This window comes from Ipomoea nil, unplaced genomic scaffold, assembly GCF_001879475.1.
Source record: "Ipomoea nil cultivar Tokyo-kokei standard unplaced genomic scaffold, Asagao_1.1 scaffold2338, whole genome shotgun sequence".
Lineage (NCBI taxonomy): Eukaryota > Viridiplantae > Streptophyta > Magnoliopsida > Solanales > Convolvulaceae > Ipomoea > Ipomoea nil.
Window position 1 is genome coordinate 369,538 of NW_017618766.1, and position 14,600 is coordinate 384,137.

At 36.0% G+C, this 14,600-nt stretch overlaps 2 protein-coding genes across 2 annotated transcripts; one reads left to right on the top strand and one right to left on the bottom strand.

The window, feature by feature from the left end:
* Positions 1-2,542: 2,542 nt before the first annotated feature.
* On the bottom strand, positions 2,543-2,944 carry LOC109151956. The gene has a single exon (XM_019299548.1). It carries the CDS (start codon positions 2,942-2,944, stop codon positions 2,543-2,545), a length of 402 nt encoding a protein of 133 aa, XP_019155093.1.
* Positions 2,945-7,595: 4,651 nt separating this feature from the next.
* LOC109151957 (putative late blight resistance protein homolog R1A-4) lies at positions 7,596-10,698 on the top strand. The gene is made up of 5 exons (XM_019299549.1): positions 7,596-8,021; positions 8,058-8,076; positions 8,147-9,240; positions 9,540-10,521; positions 10,615-10,698. The coding sequence occupies exons 1-5, from the start codon at positions 7,636-7,638 to the stop codon at positions 10,696-10,698; spliced, it is 2,565 nt and encodes an 854-aa protein (XP_019155094.1). The 5' UTR covers positions 7,596-7,635.
* Positions 10,699-14,600: the final 3,902 nt, after the last annotated feature.

The following is a 14,600-nucleotide window of genomic DNA, read 5'->3' on the forward strand; positions in this document are numbered from 1 at the left end:
CTGTCTGTAGTTGTCTCAAAAGATTTGGAAGAACGATTTCTGTTTCATTCTTTTTCTTCAAGAAGAGCACCCAAGCATATCTCGTGTGATCATCTACTACTACGAGAGTATACTTTCTTCCACTTAGACTTGCTGGATCAACGGGTCCAAAGAGATCCATATGTAGGAGACTTAGAGAACGAGAGTTTGTATCCACATCCTTGGATTTGAAAGATGATTTGATTTGTTTTCCCTTTTGACATGCTTCACAGATCTTGTCTTTTATGTATGAGGCTTTAGGTAATCCTTTCACGAGATCTTGTTTAGCTAGCTTGTTGATGGTTTTCAAATTTAGATGACTCAACTTGTTGTGCCATTCTTGACTTAGATCTACACTATTTTTAGCCACAAAACAAACGTTAGCGTTAGAAGAATTCCACGAGATTACGTACATATTTTTCTTCCGTTGGCCAGTTAAGGCGATTTCGCCATCTCTCGTGTTGACGATCTTGCATTTGTCCTTGGAGAATTCGACTTTGTAGCCTTTGTCACAGAATTGACTTGTGCTCAGAAGATTGAATTTTAGCCCTTCAAAATATGATACATCTTTGATGGTTATTCCTCTTTTGATGATGTCTCCTGTTCCACGAGTTTTGCCACTAGTTTCACCTCGAAAGATGACTTTCGGTCCATCGACTTCTTTGAAATTGCTCAACATTGTTTTGTCACCAGTCATATGTCTTGAGCAGCCACTATCGACATACCATATGACTTGTTTGTCCTACAAGAAAGATTATGTATTTTTAGGTACCCCTTGAGTTTCGGGTCCTTGAGGGTTAGATGTCAACTTTGGAATCCACATGAACCTAGAGTTTCCTCGACTCATCCTTGGTCCTCTATACCCATTAGATGTGTGGTAATCATAATGGATACTGGCAAAGGTTTTAGCATTATACCTCTCGTGAAAATATTCTTCAGGAGGATTTTCATAATACTTGGAATAATTGTTTTGTTTACGCAGATGAATTATCTCAAATCCAGCTCTTGATAGAGGTTCTGGGTAATCAAACCAATCTTCCTTTGATGGCCCAGTCCATCCATTGCCATAACCAGATCTTTTGAAGGATCTTTCGTTTTGTCTGATTCGTCCATTTCTCGGGATTCCTTGATCAGGGTTCTTTTGTGCTGGTTTTGGACGATACTGCCTCTGGTTAACATTTGGCCTATTCCTTGATTGAATATTCTTGTAAGGCTGACCTTTCATATGGTTTAGATTTTGTCTATTACCATTTGGTCCATTCCTTTTGACATATTTTTGTCTAGGATTGCCTTTGAAAGATCTTTCATTTCTAGGATCCACAATTCGTTGTACAGCTCTTCCTTTCGGTTGGCTTGTTGATTGTGGTATGGCGACATTGTCAACTTTCGTCATAGGCTCAGACACCTGGGTGGGGCCTTGAACAAATGCTGATTGAAAGCTCTCATGAGAATAAGCATTGGTGGATTTGTTCAAGCCGATTTGTGAAGAGGAGCAGGGGTCAAAACCAATTCCCGTTTTTTCCCCAGGCAGTCTAGATTCGTTCAACATTTGGTCCATTAAGTTGGACGAATTGTTGAATTTATTCAAGACCTCATGTAATTGTTGCTCTCTCTTTTCTCTTTCTGTACACTGCTCTTTTAGAGCGAGAACATTTTCCTCAAGATGCTTCTTAGCAATGGTTAGCTTTATGTTCTCAATTCGAACTTGCCTTAACACATTGTAGCTAATCATAAGCTGAGAGTTCTCCTCCTTTAGTTTAGAGTATGTGTTTTCAATTATCTTGAACCTCCTCATCATTTCGGTGACTGATTCATTGGAGGTTTGACTTCCTACAGAACTCGACTCTGCTGAATAACAGGAGGATGATTGGGAATTTACCTCATCATCATCGGCCATAAGGCATAGCTCTTCTGACTCTTGGCTAAACAGACATAGCAGCCCTTTTTCTTCTTCGGAACTTTCGTCCTCTGAACTCGAGCTTGAGGAACTGCTTTCGGCTTCAGCAGTGTCAGATGGTTCGTTAACTACCATGGCTTTTCTTCTTCTTTCGTTTCTGGAGTTCGTTGATTATGGCTTATCATTTCTTTTGTAGTTTTCTCCAGCTTCTTTTGATGAGCTTTTGGTAGCATTGCCGTCTTGGTGCTTGCTCACAATTGGATGAGGATAGTTTGCCTTGAAATGTCCTGGCTTCCGACAGTTGTAGCACAGCAATTGCGAGTCTGAAGTTTCTGGCTTTGAGATCTGAGGTGAACTCTCGTGCTGCTTTCGGTGTCCCGAACGTTGAGAGTCTTGGAAGTTGTTCTTCCTCATAAACCTCTTCATCTTCCTAACAAATAAGGCAAATTGTTCGTCAGATAGAAATTCACAAGGGTTAGGTTTTGACCTGTTAGATGTTGATGCTTGCTGGTTGGCCACGAGAGCTATGTTTCTTGTTTCAGGTTCTTCAGCATCCTTCGGTTCATGCTCGAACTCGTAAGCCTTAAGATCACTGAAGATTTTGGTTGTGCTCGTGATCTTCATGTCTCAGTTATCTCTCATTGCAATAACTTTCATTTCCCAAGACTTCGGCAGACCGCGAAGAATCTTCAGGTTCTTTTCTTTCTCAGTCAATTCCTTCCCGAGATTTGTCAGATCACCCATGAGTCTGGTGAATCTTAGTTCCATGTCCGTGACAGCTTCATTTGGCAACATCTTGAAGTCCTCGAACTTTTTCATGGCCACTGTCAGTTTGTTGTCCTTCTCATGTTCATCTCCTTCACCTAAGTTCATCAGAACATTCCAGATCTCCATGGCATTTTTGCATTTTCGGACTCTGGGGAACAAGGAGCCGTTGAGAGAGTTGTAGAGAATGTTTCGTGGTACATTGTCCAAGTTTGCCCTTTTTCTTTCTTCAGAGGTGAGTTGAACTTTTGGTTTCGGTATCATCTGCGCAGCACATGCTCCTTAAAATATCTTCACGCCTTGACACTGGTTCACAAAAAGCTTGATGAGAACTTTGAGATTGCTTAAGAGCTTTTTGCCCGAGAGTATTATCGAGTGAAAAGAACCAGCACCTTCTTAGTTGATGAAGGTGGGTTTATATAGGTGAGGGAAATTTCATCCGTTGGAGGGAGATGAAATTTCAAACCTATTATCCAGTGGGTACGGACCAGGGAGCTTGTTGCATTAAATGCTCCATTAATGTGGTTTGTACCATGTAACCGTTGAGGGCATGGATAGCCTTAGGGTTTTGTCTTTTAGCTTCAAGGATGGTACAGTTTCATTAAATGCTCCTTGGTATGCGTGTCCCACATGTTGAGGTCCTTTTGTTCCTAGGATGGTTAGTCAACTCAGACAGTAGAGTCATTCCTTTTGTTGTTAAAAGATAATGAATGTCTTGATGAATCGTCGTAATGATAGCTGTCTCTTCGAGGTGGTTGATAACCTTTGATGAACTTTCGTTGTAGATGATTCAGTCTTCGTGCTTTGTGTGTCTTTTCTTCTTGATAGCCCTAACTAAATAACATAACTCGTCTTTGTGTGTTTGTCTAGCTTAACACGGATTACAATGCGAGTTATGGCGTCTTTCGTCTCGATTGAAAGCAGCGATTAAAAATAAAGAAGGTTAGGGTCTACATTCTAGGTTACATTGGTATCATCAAAATCCTAATACAAGTGTTCCTAACAGAGTTCATCACCAACATGTAAGAGAAGAGTTAGGGTAAATGAAAACAATGTGTATGACATGTACTAAAGTATAGCAAATGCAATATGATATTCAATTAATTCGTTTTCAAGGCAGATTCTGCAACAAACAGATGAACCAGATGAACTAGACACCAAATCTAGCTCAACTATGATAGCACTACTGCAAAAAGAGTAGGAATGCAACATGAGGTTTGGATTTGCGGCAGCTAATTTCTGTGGATGGAGCTACCATTTCAAAAATTGTGTTATAATATTGATATTTATTTATATTATTGATTGATGTAGTAATGGATTATTAGTTAAGATATACTATAGATGGATTATTTATATTATTGTTGGAGTGAATTTGATTGTGTATGTTGAAAGGAATTGTGTATGTTGAATGGAAATGTAGGGAGAACCAAATATTAGAAAATTTTAAATATATATCTAAGAGCCTTGTTTCTTGAAGAAATGGACGCCATAAGTGAATACTTCATTGATTTCACTGGATGAAAGATGAAAGTATACAATGTTCACCAAAACCCAAAAAACATACTAATGAAATAAGCCTTCAAATATCTCCATCTGCAAAGGATTTAGAGATTGAAGGTGCTGTTCATGCCTAAGATCCAAGGCTGGCATGGTATAATGGACATGATGATCCACCACTATGTACAATTAGAGGAGTAGTTAATGCCACACCACATTCCACTTTCCCCTACATCTTTTTATGAAATCCTGAGCAAACACACACGACGTGCAAGGGAATTGTAAGGTGGCACGTGCTCACAGCATAACGTTCCCTTATACATCCAACTCCGATCCCTATCTTCTATTGTCATTTGTCGCATAATAAATCTGCCAATTAATAAATTTATAATTTAATTACGAAGGAGATGTATAATTGAGGATGGATGTATTTCAAAATAACATTTAAGATATTAGAAATGAGTTAGTTTATTATAGTTATAATCTAAGCATTACTTAAAATTATAATCTATCTTAAGAATAGAAAATTTATACTTGTTAACTCTTAAAGGGAATAAAATATGTGTTGGTGTAATATATTGTACTACAAACTTATACTCTGTGCTTTTATTGTTGTACAATTACAATAATTATTTATATGTTATACTCGTTTTCTTGTACACTACCGAAGTATTTCTAATTTTTTATTTTTTACTGATAAGTTAATGTATTAATTAATTATATTATCTTTTATAATTTTTTCTCATAATATATAGTTATAAGATTATGTAATTTTTTGTTTATTTTGTTTATATATTTTGACAATTATTTTTTGTTTATTGGACCTTTTTATCACACAATGACTAGTATGTATATACATAATACACAATTAATTATATTATCTTTTATAATTTTTTTCTCATAATAGTTATAAGATTATGTAATTTTTGTTTGTTTTGTTTATATACTTTGACAATTATTTTTGTTTATTTGACAATTTTTTTGCAACAATGACTAGCTAGTATATATACATAATATACAATTGATCTAATTTAAAATAAATTGGAAAACTTGTAAAATATATTAGAAATAAATAAAATAAAATCACAAAGGTGACTTACCTATTTTGTGACCGACGACCTTTGAGGAAGAACGACCGGCAACCTTGGAGACTTGCGGGCTGCGTGCGACGATGAGACGAGTTGGATGTGACCTCTGTTGTACGAAGAAAGGCGATGCTGGGGACGGCAAATTATGCTGCATGTGCAACTGTGTGCACTATGCATGGTGCACACGGAATTGGATTCATAATTTCTATACAATAGATTCATAATTATTGAACTCTATATTCACAGTTACAGAACTCTATGTTCATAATTTTCAATGCTCATATTCTAATTGTTGAACTCTGTATTCACAAATCACAGAATTATATGTTCATAATTTGATAACTATACAGTTTATAAATTATGAATCTACAGTACAAAAATCATGAATCTACAGTACAGATATTGTGAATCTAGAGTATAGAAATTATAAATCTACTGTATAGAAATTATGAATCTATTGAATTTAAATTATGAATCTACGGTTTAAAAATTATGAATCTGCAGTATAGAAATTATGAATCTATAGTATAAAAATTATGAATTTATAATATAGAAATTATGAATATATAGTATAGAAATTATGAATCTATAGTATAGAAATTATAAATCTAAAGTATAATCTTACATGGTGCACACGGTTGCACAGCATAACGCTGGCGACGACCACTGTTGTAAGAAGAACACCGGCCAACGATGACACGGGGTTGGAGGCCGTCTAGGGCAACGATGGAGACAGTGTAGAATGCGGACGATGGAAGCCAAGGAGCTGGGAGCGTGGAGTACTGGAATTTAAATTTAGCTAAGTGTTGATGAGATTACAAATACCCTAATTTTTGGCGTCTGGTATTATTATATATATACCAGACACAGGTTTTCACTAAATTAAAATAAAAAAATAAGCAACCTATTTTTGCATCTATCCGGTATACAAATATACTAGACGCAAATACTTAATTAATTTTATAAAATCGAAGGACTATGCCGGCAAATTATGCTGTGCATCCGTATGCACCCTGCATGGTGCATACGGATGCAAAAACGACGTCGTTTTGCATAAAACGCGTGCCCTACTTATTAAAAAAAAAATCAGTTTCGATTCCCAGCAACAACATTATGTTATTCATTTTTAGTTCATTCATTTTGGATTTTTTAGTTATGAAATTCTGGAAGTGTAGTTATGCAATTCTGGAAGTGTAGTTATTCAATTATGGATGTGTAGTTATGAAGTTATGGATGTGTAGTTATGCAATTCTGGAATTATAGTTATGCAATTCTGGAAGTGTAGTTATGCAATTCTAGAAGTGTAGTTATGCAATTCTGGATGTATAGTTATGAAATTATGGAAGTGTAGTGAAATTATGGATGTGTAGTTATGAAATTCTGAATTTTTTTATTTTTATTTTTAAGTTAGATGCCAAAACGACGTCGTTTTTGCATCCGTATGTACCATGCATGGTGCATGATGCACAGCATAACGCTCCAACTATGCGTTTGTTGTTTACGTACAACACACGCATAGTCTACCTATTTAAAAAAAAAAAAAAAAGACGAATTTAATGATGACCATTTTAATTATAAAACTGTCATGGCGTTATTTTAGGTGTCTGATTTTGTCACGATAGAGGCATATTGTTCAATTTTTGTAGTCATATTTGTATTAGTGAGTATTTATCCCCACTAAACAAACAAAGAAATAAATCTTCGTGATAATTTGTTTTTTCACAAAATTTCTATTTCATTTCTTTTCAAATATTTTATGTCCAAATGTACCGCAAGAGTTGAAGAATTGAGCAATGATGAACATAAAGTTTTGTGACTAAAACTGTTCCAACAACTATCAAAATGATATCACTCCTAATTTTGCTCACTTAACAATTAAAATACTTGGTGAACTTTCATTTTATACTACCAATTTTTACTTTTACAAATTTTTAATATAGACACTTTTCTATAGACTGATGTGATGAAAATAATCAATTCTTATTTATGTATAGTAGAACTCACTCAGGTCAATAATTTCACCTGTAATAAGTTGACTTTTAATATATCACTCAAAGAAAATAAATAAATAATATATTAATTACTTAATTAGCCTCCTCTTTATATTATTAAAATAATTGATGGAATAATGAATAAACATATGTAAGAGTGTGATAATTTTAGAAAATCCTGAATAAATTTATAATTTAGTAGTTTTATAAATCGGAACCAACCTGATGGAGACGCGTACTAGCTCCATGTGGGAATTGATCGAATTCAACCTTTGACTTCTCCATCTTAACGCCCTTCAATCATATTTTAATCTAGTTTTACTCTTCTCCCAAATAATATTGTACTCCGTCTGAAGCAAATACACAGAGAGAGAGAGATATGGCTTGTGTTCCTCTAACTTCTCTGATGAATACAATCCACTTTGAGTTCTTACAACCCTGCAGAGCACCTGTGATTCTTGATGAAGATACAGCACATATGGTTAGTTCTCTCCACCATAATCTCGGTTTCTTGCTCACCTTTCTCAACGACTTAGTGAAGAAACCAGGGATAGATGAAGCTGTAATCAAAGATTTGGAAGCCAAAATCAGAGACTTTGCCTTTTTAGCAGAAGATGAAGTTGAATCAAATCTGGCAAAGATATATATGGAGGCGGCAGATAAAAAGATGATACTCTTTCAGAACCTACAACAAGTACTAGGTGAAGATTCAAAGATGATACTCTTTCAGAACCTACAACAAGTATCCGAAAAAACTCAAAACTTCGTCAACACAATTAAAAGCCAATACTATAATTTTGCCGTCCAAAATTTGCCAAAGGTATCACGACAGTCTTTTCTTACCGTATTATATATATTACATTTCATAATTTACAACTCTTCCTCTATAGGTACATGCCCTTCCGTTAGATATTGGTTCAGACCATAAGAGCGGATCTTCACAGCGGTTCTCAAAGATTGAGGACAGAATGGTTGGGCGTACAAGTGAATTAAATACAATAATGAATCAGCTCATTGGTCGCCCATGGAAAGTCATTTCCATTCTCGGGATGGGCGGGATCGGTAAAACTACTTTAGCCAAAAGAGTTTACGAAGATCCACAAGTCATATCCCACTTTGACCTTCGTGCATGGGCTACTGTCTCTCAAGAAGTTAACCTGAGACAAATTCTCTGCAACCTTCTTTGGTCCATTGAGAGAGGAACGAATACTGACAGAAGCACAGATGATCTAGCACACAAACTACGACAGCATTTGATGGGTCGTCAAAGGTATCTGATTGTGGTGGATGACGTATGGGAAACCGGTGTTTGGGATTATCTCACAAGATGTTTTCCTAAATGTCATGGAAGTGCAGTATTGGTGACCTCTCGGCTAAAAGAGATTGCAGACTACAGTAAATCAGGTGCCAGTAATCTTATTCACAACTTGCATTATCTCGATTCTAATGAAAGTTGGGATCTATTTTGCAGTCACATTGTCTTGAAACAGCCCTTGCACTCTAAGTTCAACACAATTGGAAGGAATATTGTTGGCAAGTGTGGGGGGCTTCCCCTGGCAATTGTTGTAGCTGCTGGACTTGTATCCCAACTCAGCAAAGTTGAAGAATTGGAAAATATTGTGGAAGAAATGAGCTATCGTTTTAGTACAGATATTGGTGAACAATGTTCAAGAATTCTTATTGTAAGTTATAATCATTTACCTCAGCATTTGAAAGCTTGCTTTTTATATTTAGGAGTTTTCTCAGCAGGTAGTGAAATTCCTGTTAAAAAGCTTGTTAGGTTATGGATTGCCGAGGGGTTTGTGAAGAAGTCAGTGAGGAATAAGGAATTGGAAGAAGTGGGTGTTGGGTATTTACATGATCTTATTAGTAGAAGTCTAGTCCGAATTGATAAGCTTAAATGCGATGGCCAAATCAAGACGTGTAGGATGCATGATCTCTTGCGTGGACTTTGTGTACGACAAGCCACAAATGAAAAACTTTTGTATGTTGAAGACAATAATAGTTTTGATATGTGCAACGACAGTAGTCGTCGTTTCAAAAAACCCCATGGTGCTTCTTGTTGGCTATGTTTTAGACCTGAGCCTTTTGATATGTGCAGCAGTTCCAAAAAAAACTGTGATACTTGTCGTTGGCTAAGTTTTAGATCATCAAATTTAAAGTCTGATGAGCATTTTGATTGTTGCAACAGTAAAGCCCGCTCCATTTTGTGTTTGCAAAAAGATGAAATAATGCCAATGGTCATAATGCCAATGGTCAATGATCCAAACCTCTAAACTTCAGCTTGTTAATAGTTATAGATTTGACTTCTCCTTTGTACAACAAGGCAGTCAATCTGTCCAACCTAGATCATCTATCCACTATAGTTCTTCTAAGATACCTGGCTTTTGAGATGGATAGGTCTCTTGGCTCCGAGGGTCTCAAGAATATACTGTCTAAAAATAAAAAATTGCAAACACTTATAGTTTCACATAGTGCCCCTCATCACTGGCAAGTGCATTCTTCTCATTTGCCATCCACAATTTGGGGATCACCACAGTTAAGACATCTTGAGTTTAGAAGAAACATCTTTAAAGTGGAGCCTCCAGGCATAGTGAAAGAGGACTTGCAAGTTTGGTATTGGTTGAGCATATTTCATTGCACTAGAGAAGTTATTTCTAGGATTCCCAACGTAAAAACGTTAGGGATTTTTTGTGAAGATAGAGTAATTCATGATGATGGCGTGTCTTTCAATGGTGCTATCAGCTTGAAAAATCTATGTTATTTGAATGAGTTTGAGGTTTTAACTATTGAAGCTGAGTTTCCCATTCCTAAGCGCATGTCCCTTCCAAGTATAGATGCACTTCCCGATAACCTTAGGAAGCTGAATCTACGCAAGATTTATCTGCCATGGAAGGATAATATAGCAACAATTGCCTTGTTGCCTAGACTAGAGGTTCTCAAACTAAAAATGGATGCTTTCTATGGGCCGGAGTGGAAACCAACTGAAGGGGGATTTCGTCGATTAAAGTTTTTACAACTTGAAAACGCACAACTCGAGATTTGGAATGCCTTTGATGATGAGTTCCCTATGCTTGAGCGCCTAGTCCTCAAGTATTGTGACAGATTGAAACAGATCCCAAGTTCTTTCTCAACCATTAGTTCTCTCCAATCAATTGACTTTGAAAGGTGTAAGCCTGCCCTTTTGACTTGTGCCAAGAATATCCAAGAAGAACGGCTCACTTATGGATATGATGGTTTTGCTATTGTTGACCGCACTCCTCAGGTCGATCTCTTTTTGCACTTTTTTCAATTCTAATCATTTCCTCAGTTTTTTTTTTTATTATTGATTTTGTATTACGTGTGTTGATGAATGCAGTACACTTTTGAGCAAAGTATGAGCAATAATTATTACGCACCAGTGGTTGAAGCCCAGAAGCCATCGGCATGCTGTATCTGTTGATTGAATGCAGTAAGTACACTCATGAGCAACTTAAATATGGAGCAAATTACCAAAATGGTCCCTCGACTATGTCGATTTCAACAATTTAGTCCTACTCATTTTGATTTCTCTAATCAAATCCTCCGACTATTAAAATTTTAACCATTTTAGTCCTCCGGTGACTTGTATGGCATATTTTGAGGGATATTATTTGAAGTTCACTGTATTGTCGGACGATTCTGTCGCCGGCGAAGTCCCTAGCGAGCAGGTGGTGGGCAGGGCCGTCCCTGGCCATGTCTGGCCAGGACTAGCGCACAGGGCCCCCAAAATTTGGGGGCCCCAAAAATTACATACGTACTAGTACAGTATATATGTGTATTGTGCCCCCAAATTTTAGGACACTTTTATTAAAAAAATATTATTTTATATTTATATTTTATATATTAGTGTAGGTATAATTTATGTATAAAAAAATCAAGACGGTCTAAAATTTTTTAAAATTTATATTCCTAATTCTTAAGGACTTGATTTACGTATAGAGTTATAATCCTATAACTTATAGGAATTGATGCGGGCCTATTTGATTATTGTAAAAATTATTATATATAAAGAGTAAAAAATTACTCTTATTCCTATTATAATGCATACACGCAAGATTTGTATTTACAACGCAAGAATTCGGTCTCAGTAATCATTAATTTGAAGTGCGTTGTTTGTGCATTTGACATCCTCAATTTTTTTATTCTTCACGATAAAAAGGATGAAGGTATGTAAATAATTAAATATTTTAATTCTTTAATTTTATTCAAAATTTTAAAATTATTAATTCAATAACTAACCCTAGCTAGGAATTTTTTTGATTGATGAATAACAATCTAATTTCTTGTATTTTGATACTACAATTGCAATATCAATTAGTCTTGACTATTTTCATTACTGTTGTTTATGCATAAAGAAGTTTTTTAAAGTTAAAGTTGTTGAAATTTTACTTATGATCAACTATATTGTAAAAAAGACTCAATGGATTGGTGAATAATTTTACATCTAAATATGACCGAAGAAGAAGAAGAATGTCACTTTTCAAGTGAAATTTTGAATTATAAATTTTTTTATAGACTATTGTATATTTTGGTACAATACAATATATCTTTTATATATTTACAATTATACAAAAAAGGGGCCAATGTAAATTTTCGTACAGGACCCCAATTTTCTTAGGAACAACCCTGGTGGTGGGCGCATTGGTGGAAGTAGATGACGACGCAGCCCATTACCAAGAACCCACAGATAAGACACACTAAAACAACATCCGTATGTACCATAACCACCCACTTCTCCGATCCAACTGGGTCCGCCGCCGACGGCGGCATGAGCGGTGTGGCACCTCTTTCCACCATCCGTCCCCGGCGAAAACAAGAAATTAATCCGGCACAAATTTTAGATAAATTGATCTATATATCCTTCTGGAATCTGGACGTAATTTATTTGTAAATAGGTTGAAAAGTTTAATGATGAGTGATGGCCATCGTCGAACTAATCAAGAAAACTTACGGCAACAGTTCTTAAAATATTGAGGGAGCAGAACCGGAATGTGCTTCGGTTGGTCAACCGAGCAGTCAACGTCCACTAAGATGCGTGCGTACGCCATCATCTTCATCTCCTTCGTCACCCTGTCACGAAACAGAGGTTCACCAAAGCAGGACGCGATGATTCCAAGAGCATTCTCATGCCAACAGACCTTCGGTAACCCAGGTAGTCAGACCCAAACAGGCAGGAATTTGTACTCCTCGTAACCCAGGCAGTTCGCCGGCGGGAGACGGAGGAATAGCCGCTTACCAAAAAGAGCGTAAGGATCACCGGAGGGGATGGCATCCTTGTCAGCTTCCTTCACAAACCAAAAGCGAACATGACCATTAAAAAGGGCCTCCGGTTTGCATTTTACCTTCCAGTTGGCCACCAAATCTTCAATAGCATTTTACCTTCCAGTGCGAGAAACCGACGGCTCCGGCGAATGGGTTGCAGTCTTCTTCCCTTTTCCGGCATAACACACACCAGAACGAACAAATAGCCGGTCACAGTGAACGAAGGACCAACGACTAATACAGTGGAACTTCCAATAATATCCTTCAAAATATGCCATCCAAGTCACCCTGGACTAAAATGGTTAAAATTTTAATAGTCGGAGAATTTGATTAGAGAAATCAAAATGAGTAGGACTAAATTGTTGAAATCGACATAGTCGAGGGACCATTTTGGTAATTTGCTCCTTAAATATGTTATTGGTATGCACGTTCAGAGGTTACATAATAAGCAGCAGCTTCTTGTTTCTTTGTTCCCAATATATACTATTTGAATTGAGAGAAGACCAAGCATTTTCCTTTTTTCACAATTCTTGGAACTGTTTTCATATTTATTATACTCGAATACTCTAACTTTTATCATATTATTATGTGTATGTTATTAGGACTAGTATTAACATTCTTATATTTGAGTCATAGTATGACTTCCTATTCTAGTCTCCCTGTGATTCCTCTTATATACATATTCCCCTTACATGTTCATTGTAATTACGGTTCATAATATACAGTTTCATACAGTTCTCATTTGGTATTAGTTAAACTAGGGTTTTTTCCTTTATTTGCAATGGCTGACGGGTCTGTTAATTCCTCTGAACGGACCGTTTCCGATGCCGGTATCACATATTCCGCTAGCCCTACGGTTTCTTTGCTTTCTACTGCGCATCACTTTGTCAATATTATCCTTACAAACAAAAACTATATGTTTTGGAGAACTCAAGTCGTCCCATTTCTGGACGGACACGGTGATACGCCATTGATGGGCATTCATCTTGTAGTAAGAATAATATATATTACCTTATATATGTAATTAGGAAAACAATTAACATTTATGTGTAATTGGTAATTAGGAGAATAATTAGTCATTCCATTATTATAATTACATTATTTTAGGGAGTGAGATAGTATATATAGGGTATTCTATGTAATGTTAAAGGTATGCAAAAATGAATTATATTGAAGAGTTCTTCATCATTTTCTTCTGTTATATTGTTTTTCTTTTGGAGTTACCGTAACTCGAATACGGATTGGAGCCAGAAGCCTGCTCGAAAGGTTGCTTCCGTTGCGTACTAAGTTTCAGTACGTAACATTGGTGCTTTCATTGAGTCTATTTGTGAGAGTATTCTCTATCTTTTTATTTTATTTTTGTTCTTGTTTTCAGTTTTTGGCAACATCCCTTAGAAAATTCCAAAAAAAAAAAAAAGAAGAAAAAGTTCTCAACCAAATCAACAAAAAAAAAAAAAAAGTACCACAAAATTTTTCCTTATTCGTATTTTTTCTTTATCATTATCTTTTTTTTTTCATCACAATTCTTGTAATCAACTTATTGATTTTTTACATACCATCATGACAAATCGGTTAGTAACAAATCTCTCAGTTTTCGTCCATAATCAAATTATCCACACCAATAATTTGAATCTCCAACTCCAAACCATTAATCAAACATTGCAAAGTTTGATTGTATCAATTGAGGAGATTAACCATGTCACTAGCAATTATTCGTCTCACAACAGTCTTCATAAATTGGAAAAAGATCAAATTCAACTAGATGGTCCAAGAAAGCATGTAGATATCCTCAAGGAAACAATGCCAAAAGATCAACTACAATTTGAGGTGTCAATGAATGTGGTTGATAATAAAAGTGTTCATGATCTCAAGGAGAAAAATTTACACATATTAGACAAGCCACCACCACCCCCTCCTAATATCCCATTGACAGTTGAAGAACCAATGCCGATTATGAAGAATTGTACAAGTTTAAGTTCTACTAAGGAGGATGAAAGTGCACCAAAAAAGATTTATGTACTACTAGTTTCTCCTACAAAAGAAATCTACCTCATGAAAAAC